Source organism: Botryllus schlosseri, chromosome 15 (assembly GCF_051294905.1).
Source record: "Botryllus schlosseri isolate E-star chromosome 15, Bs_hap1, whole genome shotgun sequence".
In the NCBI taxonomy this organism is placed as follows: Eukaryota; Metazoa; Chordata; class Ascidiacea; order Stolidobranchia; family Styelidae; genus Botryllus; species Botryllus schlosseri.
Genome location: NC_137250.1, coordinates 19440840 through 19468819, shown reverse-complemented (window position 1 = coordinate 19468819; position 27980 = coordinate 19440840). Strand labels below are relative to the sequence as shown.

Sequence of the window (27980 nt, the reverse complement as noted above, 5' to 3'; positions counted from 1 at the left end):
TAGTTATTCATGAGGATCTATGGACAATACACATAACTATTGCTGTTGTAATCATTGAAGGTATCACAATATTCTTTTATTCATCCTGACGACGGGTGAGGCACTACATCACTTGCTTCACCTGACTGCACGTCACTGATCCGTAGCATCCGCTGTCATTCAGATATGGTGTCAAGATATTTGCATACTCTATATTTTTACAACAGGACTCCTACATTGTCACCCATTATTAAGTTTAGGTCGAAATCACATAAAAATGATATCAGAGCAAATTGTATTTTATTTTACGTTGGGTATTGTCCATTACAACATAACAATTAACATGAGAAATAGGATCAGTTAGCCCAGACTTCAATGCTTTTTACTTGAAGAGCCGCATCTTCGCCGTTGTTCTGTTCAGCGTTCCATGTTGGGTACCTAAATTATAAATGTAGTCATTGCCGGTACTCAAGTACAAGAAAAAGTAATGCCGTAACCCAATTACATAATCATTCCCGTAGTTATATATAATCTATTACCGGATTTCCGGGTCTGCATTGCCCGGATGTTATGCAGGCTACAGAGAGTAAAAGCACCTCTGACCATTTCAACATAATTGTCGAGATGAGTGTCTCTCGAATGAACTGGCCAAGGCATGCGTGTTCAATGTGTTCATGACTTCACAAATAGGCGATGATTTGAAATTGAAGAATCACTAAATGACTGAATGATTGAGTGGTGGTTTAATATCTCCATTCAAACTTGATAATTCACCTCTCGCTGTGTTGTATGTAACTGCAACTCCCGGTCGTACTGTATTGCATTAGCATGCACTTAATGTTTTACCTGTATAGTCTCAATATACCTTTGGTGTTGTATTGTAATATGAAGGCTATATTATTACCAGTTGGATTTCGCCATCCAGAAGTCTTTCATGGCCGTCGGAGAGGTGTTGACCCACGGTTTGGGGTAAGGACTATTGGTCCAGCTGTCTGGGAAAAATCCATTCGTACCGCCCACGGCAAGATTGATCAGAATATAAAACTGCAATAGCGAAATATTATTTCAGCGGTTGTGATATCACAGAAAATAAATGATGAGGTTAATAGATTTTGGGATTGTCAATTTTTTTACCATCGCTGTCAGTGCCCGAGGTCATAAGACCGGGCATGCTGTGAGACAGCATCTGTTTTAGATATTACCTTCGCGCTTTGTGAAATCTTGGCTACAAAATGAAAGCTAAACAGTAGACGTATAATCTTACGATACCTCTTGGTCGAATGGGGTCATTTTGTTGGGGGAGTTCTGCCACGGATTTTCTGATCCTGGCGCCTCGCTGTCGAAATCTCCATACTCCCAGAATCCGTTCGGCGGACTGATTGTTTTCAATGTCTGTCCGTCTATCTTGAACACGATAGCGTTCTCGCTCCAATCCACCTCATACTCGTGGAAACTCCCGGCGAAGTCGTCATGGCTAATACAGTGTATGGTAAGTTATATATGCTACGATAAAGCAATGCAATATATAGTACGCCAGTGATTTCCATAAGCCATAAGGGGTGCCAATTGGAATACTCAAGGGCGCCACGACATATTAGGTATAGTAAATGCGCGAAACCATATAGAAAACAGTTATACAATATTAGTTAGGGCAGTGGTTCTTCACCGAGGTTCAAACAAAACCTATAGGCCAGTGGTTCTCAACCTGGGCCGTGATAGCATCTGAAGGAGGGACGCGAAGAAGCGGTCAACTGAAAAAAAATTTCGCGCTCTGCGCGATTTACCTCCCATTCACACGTGTTTCTCTATATATACCGAATTTCATATTTCTGAATTCTCTGATCAACAGTCATAACCTTCCATGCCATCAAACAATCTGCTGGGATTGCTAGCATCCCGGTTGGATTTTGTGATATGACGATAAGGGGGACGCGAGATTTTTCACTTTCATAAAGGTGGGAGTGTCTAAAAAAGGTTGAGAACCACTGCTATAGGCCGTGCAGGGGTTCGGTGAGACAGCCTCAGGGGTTCGCCGGATGTTTAGACACCCAGCCGACTCACACAGCAGAAATCACACTGCTTTGCGGTAAATAATCATCGAAATCTTTTGGTTTTGTGTGAAAATCAAGTGTTTTGTCCTTTAACGCTGCTGTTCAGGCACAACTTATTTTATGCACCAGAACTCTATAGCAGTGATTCCCAGCCTCTACTCTTTATTTCCCACTTTTGATTTTTTCGAGTCTTCATTTCCCAAAACCGAAAATACCTCCTTCGAACGAACCCTTAAAAATGCTCCATCCAATGAAATTTGGCAATAATTTGTTTAGCAATGCCTTTGTGTTGGTGAAAGGTAAGATGTCCGAATATTGATATTGACGACCCATGCAAAGAAAACCAATGGCTATCGCAGCTGTTCAAAACCTCTCTGAACAAACATAAATCTGAGGTCGATATAACCATCATGGTCGTATTTTCTTTAAACTTTTGTCATTACGTTCTATCAAACTTTAAGTTCACCAGAGTGATATGTCGGACATCACAGACAAGCGATTTGCTTATGAGCTGAGCAGCGTGAGCACCCAATATAGCATATAGTTGGATTTGAGTTGAATATCAAGAAGGCCTACATACGAGAAATGTGATAAATTGCAAGACGTATATACCAGGAGAAGTATGCCAACAGACTCATCATGTCAACAATATTGCTTACGCTTCAACCGTAGTTTTGGGGTAACCGTTCAGAGGCCAGTACGGCCCCCAGTGAAGTGTCATTCCCATGTTATCATTGCCTTTCGATTCAGATCCGTCCTTCAGATTTGCGTTACCTTGAAAATGAAAATGCCACTATCGCATAAGTTTGATATACTCAATATCGTAATTGCACTTCTTTCAGCAACGGGTAGAGTTACACTATGTCCGCTTTCTTCGTGTAATCTAAAATGTCCTCCGATGACGCTCAAAACTACATATTTTTTAGATTTGGATTCTATAAAGAAGAAGGTAGTTTGGGGCATGTTTGCATCGCCTCTATAAGTGTAATTGTCGTGCCAAGACGGCAAATAGCTCAACATCGGTATATGAATATATATTCGATAAAAATTGTTCCCATTGGTATAGTGTCACGTTGGTGGCAAAGACCCAGCAATTTCAAAAGAAGCCAAATCCGATTATCTGCTAAAAGTAGGGGACCTCTCCATCAGATCTAAATTTTGAACTACTTACTTGAGCAATTTTCATACTTTCATTTTCTACTTCGACTTGAAGTAGTTTTAACGTGACTTGGAAACCGTTACCTCTACATTGGCTTGAGTAAGAATGACGACCGTTTTGTCCACCTCGGATAGCTAACACATTATCAGAAATGTTAGTCTTACATACATAGGACAGAGAATTACATCTTATGGCGCCAGCAGAAGACATGCTTTTTTTAAGATAAACGTAGAGCCTCTGGTGTAAAGCTTGGCATTTCGAATCAAAATAGCTCATTACCTCTAGACTCAACGATATCGATCTCTCCAGACGCTGGCCAGCCTCCGTAAGCATTATCTCTGAAAAATACTTCGTCTGAATATAACTCTCATAACGCCCAAGTGACATGATGCACTGCAAACCACAAATCTTGACACAGCAATAAAGCACAAATACAGCTCACGAACGAGGATTCAAAGATTCGAAGATGATTGACTACCTTGGCAACATCCAAATGGCGGGCCAAAGCCAATCACCAGCCGGCATTTTAGCATTCACGATGATCCGACCGTACTTGAACGAGAAAGACTCGGCCGTGCGGATTCTAAATATATAGGAATAGATACAGAAAACATCGGCTATAGCTGTATAGGTTTGCAGTAATGCGATTTCGAATAGACAATTTCTCTAAATGACAGTATACCTTGCTGATTGAATCGGATTTATGTAATTGGTTGCCGATCCTGTCCTGGAGCACCCCCAAAATGCGTTTCCCGTGCAGAGATCAGCGGGATTGTTTCCCCAGAGATCCAGCATGCCGGATGAAAGGAAAGACTCGCTGTATTTGTCAGCCGTCAGAGTCTGCAATGGAAAAGGGTGTGGAGTTCGACGGAAACTCATGATTTTGCTCAGATTCAAGGGATTACACGTTCTGATTCAAAGCATTTGAAATATCTGGCCGATATCATGCTTTTGAACCGATATCGATATGGTCCATATCACATTTCCCCCGATAAAGCGGATAAACAATTTTAGCCGATTTAGAAATGTGACAGATATTTACTGTAACAGATTGACTTCTCATAAGTGGCAGTAATTTTAAATAGATATCCCATATCAATTTTATTTATTTATGATAAAACTCGTGCCAGGTATGCAATTAGTACTTCCAGATCATCAGTCGTAATTAGGCTACATTTCAGGAAACATAACATCATTTCCTTCACAAATCAATCTTCCAATACTGAAGACAGAAAATTTTCCCAAAAGACACCGTAGACGAACTGCAGCTAAAAGATTATCAAGAGTTGTACTAATCAATCGTACGTCATCACTTCTTTCGCGACAATTTTGGCACGCATTTTTAATCTGTTGCACTCTCTCGATACGAATCATAAAAATTGATACTCGAGTAATACCTGAATCGTTATGCTGATCCCTAAGCGCGTGATGATGAATCGAATCATCATGCCACAAGTTCCTCATTTAATGCGATTCGCATCGAATCGAATTAAACCAGTCTTAATACACAACGCGTAGCTTCCCGTAAACGGTAGTATTGATTGTTCGAATATTCACACCTCTTCGTTCCTAATCGTCACTACTTCTACTTAAACATTTTTAGAGCGCGCGCTTCGGCGTTGCAAGTTATTCAACCCAATCCTAGGGCTCGTGAGCTACCGTCGCTACGTGATATTGCGGATGCGGCAGACATCTTCGCACGGTGGGCACCGCTTGCTGCCGTAAGCTACCTGGATTGGCACTCCGTCCGAAGGCATTCACGGTTATGTGTGCAATATAGAATCATTCCTTTCCATATTGCTATTACTTTTCCCGTATTAAGCTCAAGACCTTACCGTGGACAAAGGTGCATGAAGACCATATTCATATAATTTTTCACGTTTTGAATGCTAAAGAATAGACAGGTTAATGTTGCCAGGTTAATGTGTCAGTGCGCTTCTGGTATCCGTTCCGCCAAACGCAATAACGTCTCGACATGGGATTTTTGGGTAGGCCTATTTCCAAACAGTGCTGTAAACAGGGGCGGGCAACTGCTCCAGTCGGCGGGTCGGATATGGGAAATTGAAGAACTTGGCGGGCTAGATTCCTGAATCGATACATTAATCGTGTACTTATCCACCGATACAAGGAATATATCGCATTTGATGCAAACGTTAGGCGAAGAGCATAGAGACTCAAAATAGCAGACAATGAATTTATTAAAGTAATGTAGGCTTTATCGGTAACAGTTGAAGTCAATGAGACATCTGTGGTCGATCAAAGTTGTCAACAAATTCTTCGAACCCTAGCTGCATGTTGGACTACAAACCCTTAGTACAGTGGTTCTCAACCGGGGGTCCGTGAAGCATTTTCAGGGAGCCCGCGAAACCTCTACATTTGCAAAATGATGGATAACCTTATTTGATTTTTTTTATATCGGGGAAATCACGAGGAAGCTGTGTTTCATCACTGCTAAAACTTCCAGACAGAATTATTGTCTGATATGAAATATCCCACTGCGCATTCGTATTAATTTCCAATTTGCCAATAGTCCGCTGAAACAGGCATGTTGCTGTTCAAAAATGATTTGTTGTGAATTTTATAAAGAATAAAAATTTACAGTTAGGTCAATCAGGTTGACTTCGAAACATTTCGGATTTGAGGTTGTCAGTCTCAGCAAATTAGTCAAGAGTCTTTTAAAATTGAAACCTCGTCACGAAATTCATTTTCTCCTTTGGTGCCATACATGCTGCGATCATACCGAAAGGCGTCGTCGGAAGCGTTATGCGTAATTTGTTACCTCCGCTAACTCCTGTTTATGAAATCGAAGACGCGGTTTTCAAGACACGTCCACGTATTTCAAGAAATGCAACTGCAGAAATTCCTTTAAAACGATAAAAGCCGACCTAGATTTTACATATATAGTATAATGTTGTTTTCAAGACATTTTGTTGGTGTTTATCACTCACCTACTGCTAATATTTGCACAAGACGGATGACTGTTGCATGATATTTGAGATAAATTTGCACTAAAACTCGAGGGGGTCCGCGGGAGTTCATGGCGGCCCAAAAGGGGTCCGCTAAGACAGGGAGGTTGAGTACCACTGCCTTAGTTAACACTGCACGTGAACATAAGCTTGATTGGAATCTCGTTTTGTCTTGGTTCATGGTCGAAAACGTTTGCTCTCAAATGTATATAAACCCGGGCCGCGAGTTGCATTATCATGTAATATGGAAAGCTGTTCGCGGACCGGGCCGTATGCTGCCCGCCCGTGCTGTAAACCCACCAAGTAGCCTCAACAGCCTAAGCGTCAGTACCGGACGCCTACTTACCGTAACTAACCCCCGCATAGTCTGTAAGAAAGACTTCCTTCATAATATCGACTGACAAATAACAAAATTCCTTTTTCGCCTGACTACTGGATCGCGTCGAGAAAGTACAACAGAGATGCGCACGGGAAATTTCGCAAAAGGTTAGAAAGTGATAATGTGAGAGCTACTGCGATACCACAGATATTAAATAGAATCATACAGCTCGAGATAATCCTTTAAACTGCAGTTCGAAAGTAGGGCGAATATCTAATGTCATTGGATGCTGCCAAATTCAAGCATTTACCGTAATTTTAGGACATCATATATATAACGCAGTACCACATTAAAGCTCGCGTCAACATACCGGTTTGATATAAAGCGTGTTGTCTCGGACGTAGCTGTTGCTCCTGTTGTTGGTGTAGTATTGGAACTCCCAATTTCCGCCGCCGCCCATCGTGATCTCGTGCTGCCACCTCTGCATGTCGAGAGTGTCCCAGGTCTCGTGGAAGATCAGACCGTTGCAAGGCGGAGCGGACATGTCACATTCTGCGCCGCACGGGTAGGAAGAACAGACGTCGCTAACGATTATGGTTCCGCCGCCTGCGTTTCCACCGGTTCCACCGTCTGTAGTTCCGCCGTTTCCTCCATCTTCAAATGAATGATGGCAAGGTCAGAACGAGCCTATAGTGGCATAGATATATAGAATCATGTGCTAAAGAGTCATGTGTTGGCATATAGCCGCTGAAATACAATTGATATATCCATAGAGCTTGCCTGTAATGACTAACGATGTATCAGTACCTTTTGTAGTTGGTTTTCTATTAGACTTTGCCTACCTGCACTATACGTCCTCACGTGGCTATGGTTTTTGAGTACTTTACGTCTATTTCAATACTTTTTTTAGGCGAGAGTAGCTACTTTTCACCATTTGAAGTTTTAAAAGTAGAAAGTAGTAAGGCGGTGTCTTAATCGCAAGGTTCCAAGTGACAGGTCACTGCTACTTTTTTAGTTTTGACTCGAGACAGGTCGAGTCATTTTCACTTCACCACCGAGTAAAGTGCGAGTCCAAGTCAGGCAGCAACGGGAGTAGTAGGATGGGATTCGTTTATTGCCGTCCAATCACAGAAGGCCACGTCGCCTTAATTGCCACGCCTACATTGCCACATCATCCGCCCATTGCCGCACCTATAGGACACCCCTTGCCACATCATCCGCCCATTGCCGCACGTATTAGTGAAATGCGTCTTGATAATATTAGTGCGTTAACTTTCGAGAAATAATTTTTGTATATTTCGGACTAGGTATGTTCGCAAAGACTGTAATTAATTAATATAAAATGGGATTTCGCCTATTCATACTTTCAAACTTTTATTTTACACTCGCGGTTTTATTGTTATATATTAAAATTATACGTACATTTCGCATGATCAACTACGCATGATTTTATGTGAATTTCATCGATAGTGTCCGAGTTCTATGTGACATAAGTACAATTCCAGCATCGCTATTTGCAATAAAGCCGAAAAATTAGAGTCGCAGCTTTTCGCAATTTATGCAGCTATTCGCGCAGACTTTGCCGCATTTGCTGTATCTGAAGTAGAGTTTCAGCGTCGTTATTCGCTATAAGCCGAGAAATGCACCTTCGCGCAATTTATACAGCCAAACGCATTACCTTTACCGCATATGAAGTAGAATTTCAGCGTCGTTATTTGTTATAAGCCGAGAAATGTACCTTCGCGCAATTTTTACAGGCGGTCTCACACACTTTGCTGCGTCTGAAGTAAAATTTCAGCGTCGTTGTTTGCTATAAGCCGGGAAATTAGAGTCGCTGCTTCGCACCATTTTACAGGCAGTCTCAGACACTTTGCTGCATCTGAGCTTCATACTAATACATGCATAATTTTTGCATGACGAGAATACGAGTAATACGGTCAATAAACGCCGGAGGCGACTCATTTAAACCTTGTTGCTAGATAATACCGCTTTCGCCTACAACTAGGTCTAATTAGCACGTTCTGAAGCCGTAAATTTAGTCAACATCATTGAGATGTCCATGATTTAAATATGGTGATCGAGTGTGACAATAGCACTCGTCAAGGTTAGAGAAACATAACCTTAAACTACTCTATACTTCACAAAATATAAAGAACGAACACCTTCGCCGCAGGTACGCGATCCCCGACGTTATAATGATAGTGCCAAATTAGCCGCATGAAAGCGAGTCTAATGAATATAACGACAGACACCAAGTTAGTTGAAAAGTAAAACTAATCGTGACCGATGCAAGACGGATTGAAACAGCGCTTTCGCTCGATTCTTGTAGTGACCACATTTCATACGGTTCAGTCCTTTTCATGTCACTAGAATAAGGGTGAATAAACCGACAGTGAAACGCCACCGACGTCTTATAACGTAATAATGTAAGCTGCGTCGGGTGCTGCTATAATGTTAGGAGCGAATATAGTAGAAAGTCCACGTCTGGACACCTGTAAGCAGCTGCGCATACTACCGTAGTAAAACGCATAGCAGAATTCACGCAAAAGTCGATATTGCTTTGTGATGATTTTGATGTTGTTCCATACCGATTGGGAATATAGGACTCCTAATTCCCTAACTACATAATCCCTAGTAACGTAGTCAGACGCATAACGGAATTTACGCAAATCGGTATTGCTCTGCGATAATTTTGACCACTATGTTTTGATAATAACTTGCTTCCGAGAAATAGATAACATTCATTATACGTTAGATGATACCTTTCCTTTATATTCTATTATGTGTATTTAGGGCTAATGCGACATCACTATGTTGGCGACAGGCCTGATTTGAACACGCTAATTTTGCAAATTAAACTTATCACCCACCACGAACACTCAATGAAGAGCACCCTGGAGCACTCACATAAATGCTCCACAATTTGTGACGTATAATATACTGAGCATATAATAAGCTGACAAAACTGATACTTGAGTACTCCGAAATGAACAAGTATTTTACCTTTACACGACGTTTTTGTAAAATGAATACTAATGGTACGCGAATGATCATACACTAAGCTTGCTTTCAGAGTTGGAAACTAAATGCATATGAAAATTTAACTATGTTTTCCCCTCACGCATCAGATGTAGGCCTACTCAAGTGTTTATGAGGCGGCGAATAGTTCGAAGGTTGTTGGTATGCAAGGACGTCACATAGAATTGTGGAGTTTTCTGTAAACTATAATCCAGTGATCTATTTTCAATCACTATACTTTTATTAATCTAAACTAAGTACTGTTAGTAGGCAAATCCTAGAAAAGTATCCTCTGATAAAAGCAGGAGTAATTCGTTATCTGTGAAATAAATAGATAGCGCGCAATATGAGCGGTGTTACGATGACTGACAAATACTTTGAAAAATGCATAGAAGTAGCGATTTCGAACTACGTAAAAAGTTAGTCGAGCTCACGCATTTTCCATTTTCAAAAGTTGACGTTTTTTGTAAAATGAATAATAATTTTAATAAAAAATAAAAAAGAGCGAAAAATTACATTTTATCTCGGAACGCAACAAGAAAAATCGTATGAACTTGTAAACTACTTATTTATGACATAATAATAATTCTACTTGTACACTTATTCACATTTTATAACACTTTTAGTAATACTTAACGGTTTCAGTTTTAAATAAAACTCGGAATATAAACTAATCGAAAAATTCGGTAACCAATTTCGCGTAGGCTATGCATACAGATGAGGGAGGTTACATCAACGCGTGTTAACTAGTTGTATTATGTAGCTTGTAATTCATGCAAGTTTCGAAACTTCTACACCGAGTCTTTTTAAAGTAGATAGAAACGAAAAACAATTACGCCTAGGCTATGCATACAAATGAGGAAAGTTCCATCAACGCGTGTTAACTAGTTGTATCGAGTTATCGAATGAGTTTTTTCCTTACATCAAAACAACTAGAATGTGTAACTACATTAAAAAACGTTCCTAACCCTTAACGCACCCGCGATAAATCGTACAAGCAACAAGTTTCGAGTAATCGAAATCGCGCCCCCTGAATTCAAAGCTTATTTCGAGATCTAAGCTACTTTGAAAATGAGGATCCTAGGATTTGCTTGAGTTTCATCTATATTTTACAATGCGTTTTCGCGTTCCAGAATGACTTATGTCAATGAAAAATAGCCATTGATCATGGTTTTGTTTTTGAAAGATGTCGCGATGCCGGTGAATTTTATAGTTCTTGTAAAAAGTTGTTTGTACACAATATATGTTTAAAGTAAGTCCTACGCATTCATGATTTCGTCCGAGTTCGTATTTTAGTAATATATACTAATTTACGATAGCGCGTTTGTAACTTGTGCAAGTACAGAAATATCATAGTTCTTGAACCGTGCTCAATGCTTAATAGAGCATTTTTGCTATTTTTCATCGCCATAAGTCATTCTGGACCGCGTAAACGCATCGTACGATATAGATGAAAGTTATGCAAATCCTAGGATCCTCATTTTCAAAGTAGCTAAGATCTCGAAATAAGCTCTGACGTGCTATTCTCCTCAAAGCATGGAATTATCAAGAGTATCACCTTCGATCACTGAAGAAACGGATGAAATTATATTCGAAGCATATTCCTTGACCAGGAATTTTATCATGTACGAACTCGACGGCTCATGCGTTAAGGTAAATACGAAAGCAGAGAGAACCTTACGTCGAGTTGGGGATGAAATATTCGAGCGACATCGAACTGTCCTAAACGCAGTCTCCAAACGTCTCCCTATTTGCACTTTTTCACATTTTATAACACCTTAAGTAGTACTTAACAGTTTTAGTTTTAAATAAAATACGGAATATAAACTAATCGAAAAATTCGGTTTTTGCGTGCATCTGTTTTGCGGGGGCGTATAGCACGTACCTATACATAGTCAACTTTAATAACTGAATTACCATGCTTAACATTGAATCCCAACTCTAAACTTGATACGTAGATGTGGGACATTATGGCAATGCACCATGCTAAATTTCATCACACATCTAATGATGGAACACCTTTAAAACTAACGCAGTCGAATACCGACTTTTACGCGTATCTGTTTTGCGTGAACTTAGCATATACCTATACATAGTCAATTTTAATAGCAGAATTACCGTGTTAAACATTGAATTCCCACCTTGAAAGATGGTACGCGGTTATAGGACATTATAAAAATGCACCATACCAAATCCCATCAGACATTTCATGATGGAACAACTTTAAAACTAACGCGGCTCTACATCGACTTTTTGCGTACATCTGTTTTGCGGGAGCGTATAGCACGTACCCATACATAACCAACTTTAATAACGGAATTACCATGCATTGAATCCCAACTCTAAACTTGATACGTAGTTGTAGGGCATTATGGCTATGCACCATGCTAAATTTCATCACACATCTAATGATGGAACACCTTTGAAACTATCGCAGTCGAATACCGACTTTTACGCATATCTGTTTTTCGTGAACATAGCATATACCCATACATAGTCAATTTTAATAACAGAATTAGCATGCTAAACATTAAATTCTCACCTTGAACGTTGGTACGCAGTTGTAGGACATAATAACAATGCACCATACCAAATTTCGTCAGACATTTCATGATGTAACACCTTCAAAACCAACGCAGTTCTATACAGACTTTTGGCTAAATCTGTTTTTCCGTAGCGTAGCACGTACCTAAACATAGTCAACTTTATTAACGGAATTACCATGTTAATATTCGACTCCCTACCTTGAAACTCGGTACGCAGTTGTAAGACATTATTACAATGCACCATGTCAAATTTTGCAAGTACTTTATCTTTACACGACGTTTTTTGTAAAATGAATACTAATTTTATTGAAAAAATAAAAAATAACAAAGAGCGAAAAATAACATTATATCCCGGAACGCAACAAGAAAAATCGTATGAATTTGTAAACTACTTGTTCATGACATAATAATAATTCTACTTGTACACTTTTTCACATTTTATAACACTTTAAGTAATACTTAACAGTTTCAGTTTTAAATAAAAGACGGAATATAAACTAATCGAAAAATTCGGTAACCAATTTCGCGTAGGCTCTGCATGCATACAAATGAGGAAAGTTACATCAACGCGTGTTAAAGTAGCTGTATCGAGTTATCGAATGATTTTCTCCTTACATCAAAACAACTAGAATGTACAACTAAATTAAAAAACGTATCTAAATGAGCTCCAGGGCATTGTGATTATGCTGCATACCAAATTTCATCACACATTTCATGATGGAACAACTTTAAAACTAACGCAGTTCTATAGCAACTTTTGCCTAAATCTGTTTTCGGTAGCGTGTACATATACATAGTCAGATTTAATAACAGAATTATCATGCTAATATGTGACTCCTCACCTTGAAACTTGGTACGTAGTTGTAGGACATTGTGATTATGCAGCATACCAAATTTCCTCACGCATTTCATAATGGAACAACTTTAAAACTAACGCGGTTCTACATCGACTTTTTGCGTACATCTGTTTTGCGTGGGGGCGTATAGCACGTACCTATACATAGTTAACTTTAACAACGGAATTACCATGCTTAACATTAAATCCCAACTCGAAACTTGATACGTAGTTGTAGAACATTATGGCAATGCACCATGCTAAATTTCATCACACATCTAATGATGGAACACCTTTAAAACTAACGCAGTCGAATACCGACTTTTACACATATCTGTTTTGCGTGAACATAGCATATACCTATACATAGTCAATTTTAATAGCAGAATTACCGTGTTAAACATTGAATTCCTACCTTGAAAGTTGGTACGCGGTTATAGGAGATTATAACAATGCACCATACCAAATCCCATCACACATTTCATGATGGAACAACTTTAAAACTAACGCGGCTCTACATCGACTTTTTGCGTACATCTGTTTTGTGGGAGCGTATAGCACGTAGCCTACCCATACATAGCCAACTTTAATAACGGAATTACCATGCTTAACATTGAATCCCAACTCGAAACTTGATACGTAGTTATAGGACATTATGGCAATTCACCATGCTAAATTTCATCACACATCTAATGATGGAACACCTTTGAAACTATCGCAGTCGAATACCAACTTTTACGCAAATCTGTTTTTCGTGAACATAGCATATACCCATACATAGTCAATTTTAATAACAGAATTAGCATGCTAAACATTAAATTCTCACCTTGAACGTTGATACGCGGTTGTAGGACATAATAACAATGCACCATACCAAATTTCGTCAGACATTTCATGATGTAACACCCTTAAAACTAACGCAGTTCTATACCAACTTCGCGTGAATCTGTTTGCGGGAGCGTAGCACGTACCTATGCGTGATCAACTTTAGTGATGGAATTACATATGTAATTAAGTTTCAACACTTTTACCATGATTCGTCTTGCTTCCTATAACATCCCACTCGAGAAAATGCGTCGTAGGATATAGATGAAACTAGCACAACTCATCAAGACCGCTGAAAACAGTACATTTCAACATTTAGTAGCAGTAAATTTCTAGTAAAGTACAAGACCTGATGATTTCCGAGTGAGTTAAAAAGTAAGTATTGCAGGTATAGTTTACCTGAAAACCGAATACTCTGAAATAGAAGTAGATGCAGTGTAAATAGTTAATCACTTGATTAAGTTTAGTGCAAGCAGATAAAACCTATACTTGAGTAGTACAAAATGCACGAGTACTTCGCTATCGCCTCCCTCCACGTAATAAGTGTCTACGGTTTAAGACTGCTTTTACCGATACTCGTCGGTTTCAGTTTAAGATAGAATTCGGAAACCAAATAATTTCATAAACATAAGCTAATTTAATGAATTTACTCGAATGTACTATGCCGCGCTGATAAGATTAATTATAATATACTTATCATGTTACAGCGATTTTTCTAGCGTAGAAAATCTTTAAAATGTAGTAAGCAGGCCAAATGAAGATATTCGTTGAGCTGAATAAACATAAAAATACTCTAGACTACTTTATCGGTACTTTACAGTTACAGTTTTAGATAAAATTTGTCCCTTTCACCTATAATTACAACTCCTCGCTATCTAAACATGTTTAGAATATATTATTTGCGATGATACGAACCCGTTGAAGTACTCAAGTTGCTTTTCGTAGGATATAGATGAAACTGACAACACTCACCAAGACCAGTGATCCACTGAAAAAAGTAAATTGTAGCAGTAAAGTCCCACTAAAGTACAAGAAGTAATGATTTCCCAGTTAGTTAAAAAGTAAGTATTGAGGTATAGTTTGGTCGAAAAAGCGAAAAACTCTGAAATAGAAGTAGATGCAGTGTAAATAGGTAATCACTTCATTAAGTATAGCGCAAGCAGGCCAAACCTATACTTAAGTACTGCAAATGTACAAGTACTTCGCTATGTTCTCCTTCCACGTAAAAAGTGACTAGGTTTTAGAGTACTTTATCGGTACTCGACAGTTTCAGTGTTAGATAAAATTTGGTAAGACTTTAAATTTTAAAGTAGTTTGAGCTTACGTTTGTATCACCTTCACAAGTAACATTATCAGACATGAAAATGATACTATCACCGAATATAGAAGTTAACACGCGTCAATGTGTTTCGGAATTCACGAGAAATTGCTTACTAAGAGAAGTATATAGTTGTATACACAATAGTGGAGAGAATATTTAAAATGTAGTAAGCAGGCCGATGGGTATTCGTTTAGTTGTATAAGCATAAAAAACATTCCCGCGCGCTCTTAAACAAAACACTTCCTAACCCTACCACCTAATACTAAGACGCGTGCGGGAATGTTTTTTATGCCTATACAACTAAACGAATACCCATCGGCCTGCTTACTACATTTTAAATATTCTCTCCACTATTGTGTATACAACAATATACTTCTCTTAGTAAGCAATTTCTCGTGAATTCCGAAACACATTGACGCGTGTTAACTTCTATATTCGGTGATAGTATCATTTTCATGTCTGATAATGTTACTTGTGAAGGTGATACAAACGTAAGCTCAAACTACTTTAAAATTTAAAGTCTTACCAAATTTTATCTAACACTGAAACTGTCGAGTACCGATAAAGTACTCTAAAACCTAGTCACTTTTTACGTGGAAGGAGAACATAGCGAAGTACTTGTACATTTGCAGTACTTAAGTATAGGTTTGGCCTGCTTGCGCTATACTTAATGAAGTGATTACCTATTTACACTGCATCTACTTCTATTTCAGAGTTTTTCGCTTTTTCGACCAAACTATACCTCAATACTTACTTTTTAACTAACTGGGAAATCATTACTTCTTGTACTTTAGTGGGACTTTACTGCTACAATTTACTTTTTTCAGTGGATCACTGGTCTTGGTGAGTGTTGTCAGTTTCATCTATATCCTACGAAAAGCAACTTGAGTACTTCAACGGGTTCGTATCATCGCAAATAATATATTCTAAACATGTTTAGATAGCGAGGAGTTGTAATTATAGGTGAAAGGGACAAATTTTATCTAAAACTGTAACTGTAAAGTACCGATAAAGTAGTCTAGAGTATTTTTATGTTTATTCAGCTCAACGAATATCTTCATTTGGCCTGCTTACTACATTTTAAAGATTTTCTACGCTAGAAAAATCGCTGTAACATGATAAGTATATTATAATTAATCTTATCAGCGCGGCATAGTACATTCGAGTAAATTCATTAAATTAGCTTATGTTTATGAAATTATTTGGTTTCCGAATTCTATCTTAAACTGAAACCGACGAGTATCGGTAAAAGCAGTCTTAAACCGTAGACACTTATTACGTGGAGGGAGGCGATAGCGAAGTACTCGTGCATTTTGTACTACTCAAGTATAGGTTTTATCTGCTTGCACTAAACTTAATCAAGTGATTAACTATTTACACTGCATCTACTTCTATTTCAGAGTATTCGGTTTTCAGGTAAACTATACCTGCAATACTTACTTTTTAACTCACTCGGAAATCATCAGGTCTTGTACTTTACTAGAAATTTACTGCTACTAAATGTTGAAATGTACTGTTTTCAGCGGCCTTGATGAGTTGTGCTAGTTTCATCTATATCCTACGACGCATTTTCTCGAGTGGGATGTTATAGGAAGCAAGACGAATCATGGTAAAAGTGTTGAAACTTAATTACATATGTAATTCCATCACTAAAGTTGATCACGCATAGGTACGTGCTACGCTCCCGCAAACAGATTCACGCGAAGTTGGTATAGAACTGCGTTAGTTTTAAGGGTGTTACATCATGAAATGTCTGACGAAATTTGGTATGGTGCATTGTTATTATGTCCTACAACCGCGTATCAACGTTCAAGGTGAGAATTTAATGTTTAGCATGCTAATTCTGTTATTAAAATTGACTATGTATGGGTATATGCTATGTTCACGAAAAACAGATTTGCGTAAAAGTTGGTATTCGACTGCGATAGTTTCAAAGGTGTTCCATCATTAGATGTGTGATGAAATTTAGCATGGTGAATTGCCATAATGTCCTATAACTACGTATCAAGTTTCGAGTTGGGATTCAATGTTAAGCATGGTAATTCCGTTATTAAAGTTGGCTATGTATGGGTAGGCTACGTGCTATACGCTCCCACAAAACAGATGTACGCAAAAAGTCGATGTAGAGCCGCGTTAGTTTTAAAGTTGTTCCATCATGAAATGTGTGATGGGATTTGGTATGGTGCATTGTTATAATCTCCTATAACCGCGTACCAACTTTCAAGGTAGGAATTCAATGTTTAACACGGTAATTCTGCTATTAAAATTGACTATGTATAGGTATATGCTATGTTCACGCAAAACAGATATGTGTAAAAGTCGGTATTCGACTGCGTTAGTTTTAAAGGTGTTCCATCATTAGATGTGTGATGAAATTTAGCATGGTGCATTGCCATAATGTTCTACAACTACGTATCAAGTTTCGAGTTGGGATTTAATGTTAAGCATGGTAATTCCGTTGTTAAAGTTAACTATGTATAGGTACGTGCTATACGCCCCCACGCAAAACAGATGTACGCAAAAAGTCGATGTAGAACCGCGTTAGTTTTAAAGTTGTTCCATTATGAAATGCGTGAGGAAATTTGGTATGCTGCATAATCACAATGTCCTACAACTACGTACCAAGTTTCAAGGTGAGGAGTCACATATTAGCATGATAATTCTGTTATTAAATCTGACTATGTATATGTACACGCTACCGAAAACAGATTTAGGCAAAAGTTGCTATAGAACTGCGTTAGTTTTAAAGTTGTTCCATCATGAAATGTGTGATGAAATTTGGTATGCAGCATAATCACAATGCCCTGGAGCTCATTTAGATACGTTTTTTAATTTAGTTGTACATTCTAGTTGTTTTGATGTAAGGAGAAAATCATTCGATAACTCGATACAGCTACTTTAACACGCGTTGATGTAACTTTCCTCATTTGTATGCATGCAGAGCCTACGCGAAATTGGTTACCGAATTTTTCGATTAGTTTATATTCCGTCTTTTATTTAAAACTGAAACTGTTAAGTATTACTTAAAGTGTTATAAAATGTGAAAAAGTGTACAAGTAGAATTATTATTATGTCATGAACAAGTAGTTTACAAATTCATACGATTTTTCTTGTTGCGTTCCGGGATATAATGTTATTTTTCGCTCTTTGTTATTTTTTATTTTTTCAATAAAATTAGTATTCATTTTACAAAAAACGTCGTGTAAAGATAAAGTACTTGCAAAATTTGACATGGTGCATTGTAATAATGTCTTACAACTGCGTACCGAGTTTCAAGGTAGGGAGTCGAATATTAACATGGTAATTCCGTTAATAAAGTTGACTATGTTTAGGTACGTGCTACGCTACGGAAAAACAGATTTAGCCAAAAGTCTGTATAGAACTGCGTTGGTTTTGAAGGTGTTACATCATGAAATGTCTGACGAAATTTGGTATGGTGCATTGTTATTATGTCCTACAACTGCGTACCAACGTTCAAGGTGAGAATTTAATGTTTAGCATGCTAATTCTGTTATTAAAATTGACTATGTATGGGTATATGCTATGTTCACGAAAAACAGATATGCGTAAAAGTCGGTATTCGACTGCGATAGTTTCAAAGGTGTTCCATCATTAGATGTGTGATGAAATTTAGCATGGTGCATAGCCATAATGCCCTACAACTACGTATCAAGTTTAGAGTTGGGATTCAATGCATGGTAATTCCGTTATTAAAGTTGGTTATGTATGGGTACGTGCTATACGCTCCCGCAAAACAGATGTACGCAAAAAGTCGATGTAGAGCCGCGTTAGTTTTAAAGTTGTTCCATCATGAAATGTCTGATGGGATTTGGTATGGTGCATTTTTATAATGTCCTATAACCGCGTACCATCTTTCAAGGTGGGAATTCAATGTTTAACACGGTAATTCTGCTATTAAAATTGACTATGTATAGGTATATGCTAAGTTCACGCAAAACAGATACGCGTAAAAGTCGGTATTCGACTGCGTTAGTTTTAAAGGTGTTCCATCATTAGATGTGTGATGAAATTTAGCATGGTGCATTGCCATAATGTCCCACATCTACGTATCAAGTTTAGAGTTGGGATTCAATGTTAAGCATGGTAATTCAGTTATTAAAGTTGACTATGTATAGGTACGTGCTATACGCCCCCGCAAAACAGATGCACGCAAAAACCGAATTTTTCGATTAGTTTATATTCCGTATTTTATTTAAAACTAAAACTGTTAAGTACTACTTAAGGTGTTATAAAATGTGAAAAAGTGCAAATAGGGAGACGTTTGGAGACTGCGTTTAGGACAGTTCGATGTCGCTCGAATATTTCATCCCCAACTCGACGTAAGGTTCTCTCTGCTTTCGTATTTACCTTAACGCATGAGCCGTCGAGTTCGTACATGATAAAATTCCTGGTCAAGGAATATGCTTCGAATATAATTTCATCCGTTTCTTCAGTGATCGAAGGTGATACTCTTGATAATTCCATGCTTTGAGGAGAATAGCAAGTCAGAGCTTATTTCGAGATCTTAGCTACTTTGAAAATGAGGATCCTAGGATTTGCATAACTTTCATCTATATCGTACGATGCGTTTACGCGGTCCAGAATGACTTATGGCGATGAAAAATAGCAAAAATGCTCTATTAAGCATTGAGCACGGTTCAAGAACTATGATATTCCTGTACTTGCACAAGTTACAAACGCGCTATCGTAAATTAGTATATATTACTAAAATACGAACTCGGACGAAATCATGAATGCGTAGGACTTACTTTAAACATATATTGTGTACAAACAACTTTTTACAAGAACTATAAAATTCACCGGCATCGCGACATCTTTCAAAAACAAAACCATGATCAATGGCTATTTTTCATTGACATAAGTCATTCTGGAACGCGAAAACGCATTGTAAAATATAGATGAAACTCAAGCAAATCCTAGGATCCTCATTTTCAAAGTAGCTTAGATCTCGAAATAAGCTTTGAATTCAGGGGGCGCGATTTCGATTACTCGAAACTTGTTGCTTGTACGATTTATCGCGGGTGCGTTAAGGGTTAGGAACGTTTTTTAATGTAGTTACACATTCTAGTTGTTTTGATGTAAGGAAAAAACTCATTCGATAACTCGATACAACTAGTTAACACGCGTTGATGGAACTTTCCTCATTTGTATGCATAGCCTAGGCGTAATTGTTTTTCGTTTCTATCTACTTTAAAAAGACTCGGTGTAGAAGTTTCGAAACTTGCATGAATTACAAGCTACATAATACAACTAGTTAACACGCGTTGATGTAACCTCCCTCATCTGTATGCATAGCCTACGCGAAATTGGTTACCGAATTTTTCGATTAGTTTATATTCCGAGTTTTATTTAAAACTGAAACCGTTAAGTATTACTAAAAGTGTTATAAAATGTGAATAAGTGTACAAGTAGAATTATTATTATGTCATAAATAAGTAGTTTACAAGTTCATACGATTTTTCTTGTTGCGTTCCGAGATAAAATGTAATTTTTCGCTCTTTTTTATTTTTTATTAAAATTATTATTCATTTTACAAAAAACGTCAACTTTTGAAAATGGAAAATGCGTGAGCTCGACTAACTTTTTACGTAGTTCGAAATCGCTACTTCTATGCATTTTTCAAAGTATTTGTCAGTCATCGTAACACCGCTCATATTGCGCGCTATCTATTTATTTCACAGATAACGAATTACTCCTGCTTTTATCAGAGGATACTTTTCTAGGATTTGCCTACTAACAGTACTTAGTTTAGATTAATAAAAGTATAGTGATTGAAAATAGATCACTGGATTATAGTTTACAGAAAACTCCACAATTCTATGTGACGTCCTTGCATACCAACAACCTTCGAACTATTCGCCGCCTCATAAACACTTGAGTAGGCCTACATCTGATGCGTGAGGGGAAAACATAGTTAAATTTTCATATGCATTTAGTTTCCAACTCTGAAAGCAAGCTTAGTGTATGATCATTCGCGTACCATTAGTATTCATTTTACAAAAACGTCGTGTAAAGGTAAAATACTTGTTCATTTCGGAGTACTCAAGTATCAGTTTTGTCAGCTTATTATATGCTCAGTATATTATACGTCACAAATTGTGGAGCATTTATGTGAGTGCTCCAGGGTGCTCTTCATTGAGTGTTCGTGGTGGGTGATAAGTTTAATTTGCAAAATTAGCGTGTTCAAATCAGGCCTGTCGCCAACATAGTGATGTCGCATTAGCCCTAAATACACATAATAGAATATAAAGGAAAGGTATCATCTAACGTATAATGAATGTTATCTATTTCTCGGAAGCAAGTTATTATCAAAACATAGTGGTCAAAATTATCGCAGAGCAATACCGATTTGCGTAAATTCCGTTATGCGTCTGACTACGTTACTAGGGATTATGTAGTTAGGGAATTAGGAGTCCTATATTCCCAATCGGTATGGAACAACATCAAAATCATCACAAAGCAATATCGACTTTTGCGTGAATTCTGCTATGCGTTTTACTACGGTAGTATGCGCAGCTGCTTACAGGTGTCCAGACGTGGACTTTCTACTATATTCGCTCCTAACATTATAGCAGCACCCGACGCAGCTTACATTATTACGTTATAAGACGTCGGTGGCGTTTCACTGTCGGTTTATTCACCCTTATTCTAGTGACATGAAAAGGACTGAACCGTATGAAATGTGGTCACTACAAGAATCGAGCGAAAGCGCTGTTTCAATCCGTCTTGCATTGGTCACGATTAGTTTTACTTTTCAACTAACTTGGTGTCTGTCGTTATATTCATTAGACTCGCTTTCATGCGGCTAATTTGGCACTATCATTATAACGTCGGGGATCGCGTACCTGCGGCGAAGGTGTTCGTTCTTTATATTTTGTGAAGTATAGAGTAGTTTAAGGTTATGTTTCTCTAACCTTGACGAGTGCTATTGTCACACTCGATCACCATATTTAAATCATGGACATCTCAATGATGTTGACTAAATTTACGGCTTCAGAACGTGCTAATTAGACCTAGTTGTAGGCGAAAGCGGTATTATCTAGCAACAAGGTTTAAATGAGTCGCCTCCGGCGTTTATTGACCGTATTACTCGTATTCTCGTCATGCAAAAATTATGCATGTATTAGTATGAAGCTCAGATGCAGCAAAGTGTCTGAGACTGCCTGTAAAATGGTGCGAAGCAGCGACTCTAATTTCCCGGCTTATAGCAAACAACGACGCTGAAATTTTACTTCAGACGCAGCAAAGTGTGTGAGACCGCCTGTAAAAATTGCGCGAAGGTACATTTCTCGGCTTATAACAAATAACGACGCTGAAATTCTACTTCATATGCGGTAAAGGTAATGCGTTTGGCTGTATAAATTGCGCGAAGGTGCATTTCTCGGCTTATAGCGAATAACGACGCTGAAACTCTACTTCAGATACAGCAAATGCGGCAAAGTCTGCGCGAATAGCTGCATAAATTGCGAAAAGCTGCGACTCTAATTTTTCGGCTTTATTGCAAATAGCGATGCTGGAATTGTACTTATGTCACATAGAACTCGGACACTATCGATGAAATTCACATAAAATCATGCGTAGTTGATCATGCGAAATGTACGTATAATTTTAATATATAACAATAAAACCGCGAGTGTAAAATAAAAGTTTGAAAGTAGGAATAGGCGAAATCCCATTTTATATTAATTAATTACAGTCTTTGCGAACATACCTAGTCCGAAATATACAAAAATTATTTCTCGAAAGTTAACGCACTAATATTATCAAGACGCATTTCACTAATACGTGCGGCAATGGGCGGATGATGTGGCAAGGGGTGTCCTATAGGTGCGGCAATGGGCGGATGATGTGGCAATGTAGGCGTGGCAATTAAGGCGACGTGGCCTTCTGTGATTGGACGGCAATAAACGAATCCCATCCTACTAACGGGTCGAGCCAAATTATAGTGTTAAGACCCGAGTCCAAGTCATAGAGTTAAATGTTTATTATTGAGTTCCAGACGGGTTAAACACACTTCTGTGACCCTCTTGGGTGATATCTGACGCCTCGGATTCATAATATACTCTTCTGTATCACACTTAACATGTAATTCAGACGGATAAAATAAGTTTTCTGCGTATATTTTACAAGTTTAGGTCCTGATAGACGATGACTGAATCAAGTAATATAGAATGTCTCGAGTTATGTGACTTGGTCGACTCATTTCAACCATGGAAAGTAGTTTTGAGGTAAGTTTGTATCGCTTATTTGAGTGAAATTGTCACTGTATCACGGTAACTGAGTTTAGATTTGAGAATTGTACCTATTTGCATCATCATTAGTCATTCTACGTTCGTCGTGAAGTTTCATCTTGCGATAATCGCCAAGTGACTTCGTTGGAAATCGCTACTTGTACTTACCTGAGTAGGAACTCAGTACTTTTACGTGTAGGCCTACTTGAATACCATCGAAGACTACTTTCAGCACTTCTGCAAATATGCGCTGTTCCCATGCGTTAAAAGTGTATCTGAATCCCACCATCCAATGCTACTATGCATGCCATTGTCTATCAGTATCGAATATAGCATATACGCCTAACTATCGTTTCAAGTCACCGCGAACGTACCAGTTGGTGGATTCGTCTGGCTTGGCTTCTCAGTAACGGTATTTCCTTGAGTCGTAGTCGTAGTGGTTGTTGGGGCTTTGGTGGTGGTGGTGGTGGTAGTAGTAGTAGTAGTAGTGGTAGGACCTATTTTACCAACAGAATGAAAGCTCAACGCTTTATAACCATTCAGCATATGGCTCAAGCTCTCAACAATGCCACCCTACTTTGTGCTGTCCACTGCTGGTTCTGGAGAAGGTAACCTCCGCCGTTTTGGATCACGTTGATCCAGTAGTAAACCGTGTCTCCTTCATTGACTGTAACAGCCGAATTTTCTTGTACGAAGTATCCGTCTAATCACAAAGAATCTTGTTAATATTATTGTCCACTGAGTAGCTAAAATTCAATACCGACTTGTAGGACTCGTCACGTCATAGTTGTATTGACCCGCAGCGACACCTACCAGCTGCTGGTTGATGCTGTAGTGGAACGCAACCAGTGTGACACCGGAGTCAGCTTAAAACCAATGACAGATATCAGAATAAATATGCTGCACCGTGTCATACGATCGGCATATAACCTATAATTCATCAGTTATTATCAACTCATCTCCATTCCCATATATTCGTAAAAGTTACACCAAAGAATTGGCGCGTTAAGCTGTTTCTAAATATGGTTGCCATATATTGGAATATGGAATGGAGGAGACTGTTTACAAATCATAAAAGTCAGATTACCGTACTAGAAAACTGCTGATTTCAAATTTGTACTGCAAAAAGGTCATTTTTTCATCACTGGCTACTGTGAACACTTCTTTTGCCAGAACCGGCTGAAAAATTCGGCTTTTGTGACAGATCCGTCTGTCAAGCAATTGAATCTGATTTGATATCATTACAAAACAAGTATTTTGGCGTTCGTAACCGATATTGCGATGTAGGCTATGTATTAGAAGATTGATTTTATACTCAATAAGTTGTATATGCATTTTCTATAGATTAAAATGGCTTCGTAAACACCGAACACGGAGCAGTGGACCGGGCTTAACTGCTAAGCTACTGATCCAGCTCAAGTAAAAAGTTTTAAAACCAAACATTGCATTATAAACATCCAACAATAGGAAAGTGAATCCAAGCATTGCCCTTTTTCATCAGAATTTCTGATAATTATCAGACTCCTCAAGTACAAATTGAATGTAAATTAAGCCGACCTACAAATCCAGAAACGAAGTGACGAGCCAAGCTATTGATCAGCAGAAAAATCATAATGGATCAATAGATGAGAGAGTGCTTCAATAGTAGAAAATAGTGCGAACAGTAAAACATTCGTCCGAGTACCATACAAACAACCGCGATCATCTCGTGTGTACGAGGCGATTATTGGCTATTCAAGCGCCGCTGTCGTTGCTGTCGATAATTGTAGTCATTTGTGACTTTTATGAAAGCCGGAATATAGCTTTTGAATGTATTTGTATTAACAGTGATAATTTTGCAGTACGTGTCATTTTCATAGTTCTACTTCGTTAAAAAGGGGGCTAGTACTGCCAGACTTTGCGACAATGAAGCCCCTATAAAACAACGCCAATCTTCTAAATTATTTCCGATCTGTCAATAGTCGAAGGGCAAACGACTTGATGCGATGCTTGTAAATCGACTGACCGACATTTCTAATATTGATCCTTGACTGCCATATCCAAAGTGATCGAGGAAAAAACCCGGTTTCTGTATCACAAACATGCGTTTTCGATGGCGATATTGACATAATCGTTCTTTATACCGACCGAACCTAACAATAGTTTGACTAAACGTGTTCGCAATCGTACCTCTAGTCATAGTTAAGATCAATTTTTTCCACAACGCATAGTTAGGAGGACGCTGAAATTAAATCGCATTCGACGTTCGGGGTGTATTTCAAGGTTTCCAGGACTTGGGGTGAGTTTTGCGCTTCCTTGAAGCGAATCACGAAACTCGGATTTTCACTGATCACATATGGCTGCCCTATTGAGCTAGAGATTCATTTCCCTTACCTGGGTACGCGAATCGGATTCCCTGAGGCTCCAACAAAGAAATAGTCGGTTGTTTCACAGTGTACGCGTTGCACGTAACCGCGAGCAACGCCACCACAAAACCAGCTAACCTCATAGTCACGCCTTCTGTAATATCCAAGGGGATTGAGCTAAGCACCAATTTACCTTAGGGCACGATCCCAGTCAAATATATACCGAACAGTTATATAATTTCGCCTCTAGCAGATGGTATATTCTCAGGTCTACACGTAAACAGATCCAGGCCACTCAATATTATAGTCCCATACATGGTCTGTGTACTGTACAAGGTCCGAGACATTTGGAAGACCGTGTGTTCAAATAAGATGCACATTTTTCAATCGTCTGCGTGTTACATCAGACAGCAGTTTGGGTAGATTGAAGAATTAGGATACGGTATATTCAAAGAATTCCATTACATACGATGGTCGATGGTGGTAGACTACTACACGCGCTGATGTGTCATGCGTGGACTGATTGATCACTATTCGCTAAACATGACATATTTACATGGCTTGACCCACACTATATGCCATACTCATCTGTTTCTTACTTGTATGATTATTTCTAGGGCAATTTTTTGCAACCTTTGCAACTTTTTATACAACTTTCAGCAGCTTCCTAAATACTCAAAAGTTATGTAGTATGGTGTTTGGAGGAATCTTATTTTGCAACTTTTTGCAAGTTTTCTTCATTTTTTCATGGACCTTTTTACAAATTTTTTGATTTTTATCCAACTAACTTCTTACCAGAAAGATTTGGCACTATATGTAAATAAATCGCATGAGTATTTCACTGTCGTTTAAATTTGAGGTCCTTTCCGATTTGACGTACATTCAGACTAGACTGCGGAAATAGTATTTTCACTGGAACAGTATCTCATATCCTAATAATTTCAAGGATTGTCCACAAATACAACTTTTTAGTGCCACTTTTGTGAAAATTACCGAAACTTTTGTGGAAAATAAGTGCAACATTCCACGAACTTGACTGCAACAAAAACTTGCCCTACTCATCTCTATTATTTCGATCTCACCGTCATCTAAGATTCTAGTTGTTGGGTGATAGGATCAAATCATGTGTTTGTTTGTTTTAATCACAGCATTGGCGCTTATCGCCTATGGTTATTTGCGCTCAGCACATTAATTGCATTAACACAATGTCTTTCGCGTTCTTGCTTCGTTTTGCTGGTCTTTAGCTGCCATCTTTTCCAGAGTTCGGCTCTCTCTTCTTCTGGGCTTTTCAAGACGCTGTATTTATAGCGGGATCGGCGATGAGGAGCCCAGATAAACCTCCGACACATAGAAACAGAGAAGAGCCGAGACTCGAACCAACAACCATTGGTGTCGTGACTGCAGTGTATAACCAACTGCGCCACTCGCTTCCCTATCAAATCATGTGCATGTGCATTGTGCAATCATGGATGTTGAGATTGCGTAACTGACACAATACAAAACCACTCGCATTCATGGTTAAGTTGAAACTATAAACTACCGTTACAGTTTTAACCACAGTTCTATACGCAGACTTGACTGCGTGGGTGAGGGTGTGTTATCCTTGCAGTAATATATCAACAATCGCGTGACCTATTAACATTGTCGCGATGCCTTTGTCGGTATTGCGAAAGTGAAAGAATTGATTCAAGGAGTAAGGAAAACAGAACAACATTAGCGACGAGGATGTATGTGTCGGCCTTTCCAATCTGTCCGTCGGACTTACCCTATCTTTCGTGTTGCGTCGTAATATAGCATGGGTCGAGAGACTCCGAAATGTGCCAGGCAACTGATCTGGTAAACCCCATGTTCGCGCGAAATGCGGCCGCTATTTCACGTAGCAGTGGCAACTCCATCCAGGTAACTACATAGCCGGGACTGTATGATTGTATGATGTACGCACGGCCGCAGCGAGCGCTATAAAAATGTTAAGTAGAAGTAGTGACGTTTGGGAACCAGGTGGTGTCAATGTTCGAACAATCAATACTACCATTTACGGGAATTTGCACTCTAGGTGTTATGACTGGTTCAATTCGATTCGAATAGAATCGCATTAAATGACGACCCGGGGAATGACAATACGATTCATCGTCAACACTTCGAGTAATCGAATCCGAATCGAGCATCAATTTTGATGACTAGATACGCATCGAGAAAATGCAGCAGTTAAGACATGCGTGCTCCAAATTCCGCAAAGGGTTAAAAAGCGATGGCGCAAGATCGACCAAGCAAACATTTACTTCATCTGAAATGGGCAGATGTCGCGCCGCATTCCCTTTGGCACAGTTGTACCATAGCGCACTAACTACCCTTCCATTTATATTT

At 38.7% G+C, this 27980-nt stretch overlaps 1 protein-coding gene across 1 annotated transcript; it reads right to left on the bottom strand.

Annotated features, from left to right (window-relative positions):
- Window positions 1-257: 257 nt before the first annotated feature.
- On the bottom strand, window positions 258-25823 carry LOC145457177 (beta-1,3-glucan-binding protein-like). The gene is made up of 12 exons (XM_080335350.1): window positions 25645-25823; window positions 24036-24137; window positions 23849-23974; window positions 23646-23768; window positions 6845-7128; window positions 3872-4029; window positions 3668-3772; window positions 3469-3527; window positions 2690-2804; window positions 1249-1453; window positions 884-1023; window positions 258-417 (listed from the first exon to the last, which is right to left on the bottom strand). Exons 1-12 carry the CDS (start codon window positions 25757-25759, stop codon window positions 336-338), a joined length of 1614 nt encoding a protein of 537 aa, XP_080191476.1. The 5' UTR covers window positions 25760-25823; the 3' UTR covers window positions 258-335.
- Window positions 25824-27980: the final 2157 nt, after the last annotated feature.